Source organism: Galeopterus variegatus, unplaced genomic scaffold, assembly GCF_000696425.1.
Source record: "Galeopterus variegatus unplaced genomic scaffold, G_variegatus-3.0.2 Scaffold8084, whole genome shotgun sequence".
Taxonomy (NCBI): domain Eukaryota; kingdom Metazoa; phylum Chordata; class Mammalia; order Dermoptera; family Cynocephalidae; genus Galeopterus; species Galeopterus variegatus.
The window spans coordinates 42,333-49,725 of record NW_007734195.1 but is presented as its reverse complement, the minus strand read 5'-3'; the positions used below and the strand labels follow the sequence as shown (position 1 = coordinate 49,725).

The 7,393-nt window shown below is 51.8% G+C and overlaps 1 protein-coding gene across 1 annotated transcript in view; it reads left to right on the top strand.

Annotated features, from left to right (window-relative positions):
- LOC103608159 (polypeptide N-acetylgalactosaminyltransferase 18-like) overlaps positions 1-4,891 on the top strand; it is a 45,933-nt gene extending 41,042 nt beyond the window's left edge. The window contains exon 3 of the mRNA XM_008592598.1: positions 4,466-4,891. Coding sequence (XP_008590820.1) covers positions 4,466-4,612 — 147 coding nt within the window. The 3' untranslated portion in view covers positions 4,613-4,891. The remainder of the gene's footprint in view (positions 1-4,465) is intronic.
- Positions 4,892-7,393: the final 2,502 nt, after the last annotated feature.

Here is a 7,393-nt window from a genome sequence, read left to right as displayed (position 1 = left end):
TCCCTGACAGGCCCAGATATCTTCACCGAGGTGGTGTCCCTTCCACCCGCCTCCCCCAACCTCGCTCTTGGCCTCCACCCATTTCTTCCACATTCTTCCAGGAGGCCACACTGGCTGTTCATGACCCCCGGGTCACCACACTTCCTGTCTCTAGGGTGCTGAGGGCATGCTTTGGGCCGGAGCAGGGCCTGGGAAATGTCAGCTGTGAGTCCCTAAAGGACACTTGACTTCCCAGAGCTCCCACCTCCCTCTCTGGGCTTGGCAAGGTGCCCCCATAGAAGACAGGCACATGGGGCTTAGAGTGCGCCTCAGTGGCTGGCAGGAAAGGAGGGGGCTGCGGCCTCTTCTGTTCTGAACAAGTTTCTCCAGTCTTTGGTGCAGCAGCCTCACAGTTAGCGAGGCCTGGCCTGAGGATATGCTGAGCAGCCAGAATCTGCAGCAGAGTGGCGGGGCTCTCGGTCCGGCCCCCCTTTCTGTTTGTTGAGCACGTTTGCCGGAGCCCCCGCCCTGATGCTGTGAACAGCCTCACGTCTGCTTGCTGTTTCGTAGCTGATAAAGGCATTTCCCATCAGTCCTTCTGCTCAGCCTCCCAATGACAAGGACAGAGATTATCGTCTGACCCCACAGACAATGAAACCAGAGGGGCGGAGAAGCTTGTCCAAGGCCACACAGCTGACAACCAGAGAGGCCGCGTCCTCAGCCTCCCACTTCGGCCTTCACTTTCTACCTCCCGTCTGAAACGCCAGCAGGCCTTGTGACTCAGAGAGCTGGGCTGGTTTCAGTCCGCCCTGCCTAAGCTCTGCTGCCAGCGTGGTGGGGTAGGACACATCACTGGGCCAGCAGGGCTGTTGGAGGGGCTGGGGAGGCTGGCAGCAGGTCTGCTTAAAGAAGCACCCATGACATGGCCCAGCCTGGGTGCAGGCAGCAGATGTGCTCAGGCTCAGGGGCCTCAAAGTTTCTCACAGAAGCTGTAGAAACCTGGGCGGGAGAGCGATGGGCTGACCTTGCTGGGAGCAAGCGTCACAGAGATGGCACTGCATCCAAACGTCCAGCCTTGGAGGGGCAGGATGGAGACTCAAAGTGGACCGCAGCTTCTGAGAGGACAAACTTCAGCTGCCCTCTACACCATCCTAGCGTGGCTCAGGAGCATGTGTGGCCACTGAAGGTGTGATTCCTTGGCTATGTTGAAGCCCATTGTCCCGTGTAAGTGAGGCGGTGGCTCTCGGCTCTGTGGTCAGTCCTGAGCAACACAAAAGCTTGTCCAAAGGAGGGCAGCCACAGAGAAAAAGTTATGCAAAACTGTCCAAGGAACTGGGAAAGTTAAACCTGGAAACGCGTAGAACTGGGGAGATGTGGGCCTCTCCTTCTCCTGTTAGAAGGGAATGAGAGGAGAAGCAGCAGACTCAGTGTGGAAGCCCGAGGGGAAGTCTGCAACCCCTTGGTGGACACCCAAGGCAAGGGCTTTAGTTCAGTGAGAGGAGAATGCCCCAAGGGTGGGCAGCTTGTGGGGGTGAATGAGCTTGTTCAGGAGGGCTGAGCTCCTGGCCCCTGCAGGTGCCAAGCAAGCTGCAGTACAGAGGTGTGCAGCCTGCAGGTGAGAGTGAGAGGTTGGCCCTCAAGGTCTCCTCCAACATGGAGATTCTGGGGCCTTCCCAGGCCCTTGTCCAGCAGCCAGTCATTCTGGGTTTCCCTCTGGCTGCACCTGTGGTCCCCAGGGGAGCTCGCTATCTTGGTTTCCGCTTTGTTCCGTGGTCTCCCTGCTGTTGGGTGCAGTGAGCCACTGCTCTCCCCAGGGGAGGTGCTGGGGTGTGGGGTGCAGGGGGAGGGAGCCTGCTTTATTCATTTGACCACTTCTGAAGGGGGTTGTGTGATCTGCTGGGCCGTCTCCCATACAACGGAAATGGAGAATTCCATACCTCCCCAACACATGTACGCACAGCCCTCGACCCTCTGCCACCAGCTTCTCATCCCCTGCTTCCTTCATTTGCTTCTCAAAGTCCTTTCTGAGGGAGCTGGATTTTTTTTTAGTTGAAGAATAACACACATATATCCAGAAATGTGCACAAAACATGCATGTTCAACTCAGTGATTTAAAACAAAGCAAACACCTAAGCAACCACCACCCGGGTCAGGAAATAGCACACTGCCAGCACCCCAGGAGCCCCCTCTTGGCTCCTGCCAATCACTACCCCACTCCCTCCTCCCCAAAGGTAACCACATCCTGACTTTAACAGTACAGTTTTATGTTGCCTGTTTGGGAAGTTTATATAGATAGTTATGTATGTAATTTTGTCTGTCTTTTTGTGTTCAGCATTGTGTTTATGAGAGTTATCCTTGAGTGTAGCTCTAGTTTGTTTTCATTGCCGTATAGTACTTCATTTTATGAATATACCACAGTTATTTATCCATTCTACTCTTGATGGATGTCCTGTCTTTTTGTGTTCAGCATTGTGTTTATGAGAGTTATCCTTGAGTGTAGCTCTAGTTTGTTTTCATTGCCATATAGTACTTCATTTTATGAATATACCACAGTTATTTATCCATTCTACTCTTGATGGATGTCTGGTTTGTTTTCATGCTGGGGCTCTTACAAATCATGTTTCAGAAAGCATTCAAGTGCATGTCTTTGGTGCGCACCTTTTTGTTAGAATTGTTGGGTCACTGGGTGTGTGTGTTCAACTGTAGTAAATACTGCCAGTTTCTGAGGTTGTAAGAACTGAACATCTTGACGTTCTCTTGACATGTCAGTTGCTGACATAGGGATGGTTGTGGCAGACTCGGGATGACTTCCTTACAGAAGAGGTTTGCCATCTCCCTTCCTCACAGTGCACTGTGAGCTGGAGAAGGCACCAGATGGAGAGTGCCAAGCCACCTGTGGGGACTGGCGGAGGTGGGGGTGGGAGGTGGAGAAGGTGGAGGAAATGGAGCAAGAGCTGGGCTTTGAAACATGGCAGTGGCTTAGCCTGCTACGGAAGCATGGAGAAGGACCCAGACAGAGGGCACAGCTCGTTCAAAGTCCAGAACCCCAGAGGTAATGCAGAATAGATTCAGAAAACTACAAGCAGTTTGGTATGGCTGCGGCAGAAGGTGTGGAGCTGTGGGAAGGGCCAGAGGGGAGGCGAGAGAGAACGGCAGTCCCATGCCGTGACGGCCTTCAGGGCTGCGCTGAGGAGCTTGCACTTTGTCCTGCAGACCAGACGTGCATTTTGGAAAGAGCCCCACTCCCTGCCTCTGGAGGTTGGAAGGGAGGCCCATTAGGAGTCTGATTGTCCAGGGGAGGAAAGATGGATAGGGATGAGGGCATAGTCACAAGACATGAGGGAGGTGGAAGTGGCACGACTTGGTGCCTAATTGGATGCTTAGGAGAAGGATGAATAAATGAAAATGACCAGGTTTCCCACACAAATACTTGGTTCCTACCAAGATGGGAAATAGAGGAGGAGTAGGTTCTAGGGAAGAGATAAATTCAACCAGAGGCTCAAGTGCCATTAAGCTACAAGGGGCCCACTTATAAGGACCTCCATGCACCCAAGCAATTCTACCTACTTGGGAGGCCAAAGTCCAGTTTGGCACAACCTTGGTGACAACTCAGAGATGCTCAAACAGTCCAGGCTAATTCCCCAGGCTCACAACCAGCAGCCCCAGATGGTCCAATCCCTGCAAGGATATCACTAAAAACAAAATATGGGGGTTTCCTCTTTGCTACTGTAGGACTGCTTTGGGAAGCAGAACATCACTTCCTTCAAGGGGCTTTGGGACATAAATTAAGTGTGCATGGCTACAGAACATTCTGGAACATCAGTAGCATGGAGCAAAAAATGCTTGTCCAGGGTTTAGGGAGCCTATTGGCCTACTAAACAGTACCCAGGAGGCTGGGTTTGGTTGAGGCCCACACTGATAAGTGCAGAGGCCAGCTGGGGGATGGACCCTAGGAGCAGGAGGTCCCAGGCCTCTGGTGATGCTCAAATGAAGGATGATCATGGAGTCATCCCGAGGAACGAGGCTTTTCAGAGAAAGGCCAGCTGATGGCTGTGGGGAGCAGGGTCCAGTCCTCAGGGTAGGAGTTATAGTAACAAACCAGCATGCCACAGCCTGGCCTGGTAAGGGAGGTCTCTGTAAAGGCCAGCTGATGGCTGTGGGGAGCAGGGTCCAGTCCTCGGGGTAGGAGTTATAGTAACAAACCAGCATGCCACAGCCTGGCCTGGTAAGGGAGGTCTCTGTCCTGGCAAGGGAGGTCTCTGTCCTGGCAAAGAATGAGAGTGCTGTGAAGAAAACTGAGGCACATTTCCAGGCTTCTCGGGAGGAGATCAAAGATGGGGGAGCTTGCAGTTTTGAGGGAATGCTGGTCCCCAAGCGTCTGGACACACAGGTAACTCCAGCCCCACCAGCCGCCAGGCCTGAGGTTCCCCCAGGCTCCCCGAATTTCCTCTCCTCCTCTGACCCTACTCTCCACCCTGGCTCCTAGGGAGGCTCCATCCAGAACCGCAAGTCCAAGCGCTGCCTGGAGCTGCAGGAGAACAGCGACATGGAGTTCGGCTTCCAGCTGGTGCTGCAGAAGTGCTCGGGCCAGCACTGGAGCATCACCAACGTCCTGAGGAGCCTGGAGTCCTGACCCCGCCCAAGCCACTGCCGGCCCACCCCTTTGCTACTGTGTAGCACCTGCCGAAACGTTGCCTGCTGTCTGTGTGGGGTTGTTTGGAGTCTGGGGGAACCAGGTTCATGAGCCCCCAAAAAGAGCTTTTTATTTCCTATTCAATTTTCATGGAGTTTATAGAAAGATGCTGAATGGTGGATGAGGGTGTAATATCATAAACTATTTTGCAACTGTAAATAGGGGACAAATGGAAAATATTTATAACTGATAATAAAATACAATTGATTAAGAAAAGAATTTTTGCGGTCATTTGGCACTCTCTGGAGATTCATGCCCGGCTTCTGAACTTGGAGTTCTTGTAGCCAAAGATGTGTCCCTGTTTGCCCTTCCTGCGTCACATCCCTGAGAAAGGAGGATTTAAACCCCTGCAGACAGTGGGAGCTTGTTGTGCAAGCTGCCAGCTCTCTTTGTTGGGCCTAGACAGAGAGGAGGGCACTCTGACCTCAGGCCCCAACCCCGGAGGGAAGGTCCCCTGCCTTTGCCACAGCAGGTTCCTCCTCCAGAAGACAGACTCAGTGCCTCCTTCCAGAGAAATCTCCATGGGTCACTGGCCACTAGACATCACCTGCTGGGCTTCAGACTACACTGCTCTCTCCTGGAGTCACCAGGTCACCTCCTTCACCTCCCAAAGCTGTCCCCTGCCCAGTCCCTCAACCAACAGAAAATGCCCTATCCAGTGAATAAGACTGGTTTGGATCCTGCCGTGAATCATGGTGTACTAGATTCCCAGGACTACTGTGACAAAGTACCACACACTGGGTGGCTTAAACAACAGAAAATTACTGTCTCCCAGTCTGGAGGCTAGAAGTCCAAAACCAAGGTGTTGACAGGGTTGGTGGCTTCTGAGGGCTGTAAGGGAGAATCTGTTCCACACCCCTCTCCTAGCTTCTGGTAGCCTCAGGAGTTCCTTGGCTTGTCAATGGCGATCTTCTCCCTGTGTCTTCGTCTTGTCCTTCTTTTCTACGTGTCTTTCTCCTGTGTCCAAATTTCCCAGTTTTGTAAAGGCACTAGTCATATTGGTTTGGTGTCAACCCTAATGACCTCATTTTAACTCGATTACCTCTTTAAAGACTCTGTTTCCAATAAGGTCACATTTTGAGGCACTGGGGGTGAGAATTTTAACCTATCTCTTTGAGGGGGGGCAATCACAGTTCAACCCATAACACATGACTCAGTTAAGGCTCCAGGTCAGCCCCTTGGGACAGCCTCAGGACAGCAGAGGCACTCAGAATGGAACCATCTTTCCTGGAGCCTGTTGCCCAACCCTCAGTCCCCCAGTAGCTTCCAGCTGAATGTGCCTTGCTGCAGCCCAAAGAGCTCTTCCTCTGGTTGGAAGGTCTCCCTAAGCACCTCCTCTAACCCTCTAACTTATAGCAGAGCAATAACCCATGCCAGGCTCTAAGACTGAGGAAGAAAAGGAAATCCTTTCTGGACAGGTTTCAGCCCTAATCCCTACCTCAAGTTCTCCTTCCCAGGGGCCTCCAGCCCAGGCAGTCACCTGTTTGGGATCAGTAATTTATAGTTGAAAATTAATCAACATAGAGAAACCTCCTGCACTAGGGGACCCCAAGGGCAGAGATGCCTGTTGTCTCAACCATCTTTGCATTCTAAGAACCCCACAGAATCCAGCACAGGAGTCACCTGGAGGGGCCCCCAGGGGCTTCCAAGGCCACTATCATAGACTCCCCTGCCTGTTGTCTCAACCATCTTTGCATTCTAAGAACCCCACAGAATCTAGCACAGGAGTCACCTGGAGGGGCCCCCAGGGGCTTCCAAGGCCACTATCATAGACTCCCCTTTAAGTTTGCATTCAACTCCCTAAAGAGCCTCTTGGCCTTCACTACAGACCACCAGTACAGAGAGGACAACCAGACATGCCAGGCTAGTCACACCTAATAGCCACCACCTGGGAGGTCAACACTGGGCGCCAGAGCCCTCAAGAGAAAAGAGGCTCCTGTGGGGAGCTTTGCCATGCTCTCAAAACCAGGGCTCTGATGTCCTCTCAGACATCATACCTCAGTATCCATGAAGGATTGGTTCCAGCACCCCCAAGTACACCAAGATCCAAGTTTGTTCAAGTCCCTGATATAAAATAGTGCAGTATTTGCATATAGCCTATGCACATCCTCCCATATACTTTAAATCATTTCTAGGTTACTTATCATACCTAATACAATGTAAATGCTAGGTAAACAGTTGCTATACTGTATTTTTTTATTTGTATTATTTTTTATTATTGCACTGTTCTTTACCCAAATATTTTCAATCAGTGGTTGGCTGAACCTGCCAATATGGAGGGCCAGCTGAACTCACACTCCTGCTTAACTAAATGACACTCATGCCCATGGTCACTCCAACAGTCACCTTCCTCTAGCTGTAACCTATTCCACACTTCTAAAGTCACTCTCTATTCTACTCTCACTCTATCCACCTCTGTCCTTTCCTCCGAACAGCAATTCCTGTTCCTTATAATCACCCGTGCTCAGTGCTCTACTCTAGTGTTCCCAAAGTCTGGTCCCCAGACTGGCAGACTTAGCCTCACCAGGGAAATGCGGTGCTTGAGCTCCAATCCAGAACCCCAGAGTCAGGAATGACCTGTGGTTTAATAGGCCTCCCAGGTGATTCTGATTCTCCAGTAAAGGTTGGGAACCAGGGCCCAGCCTCAACCTGGATCAGGCCACCTCTGCGCCTCTTCCTGTACTTTCCCAGGCCTCCGTCTTCAACAGCGCCATTCATACT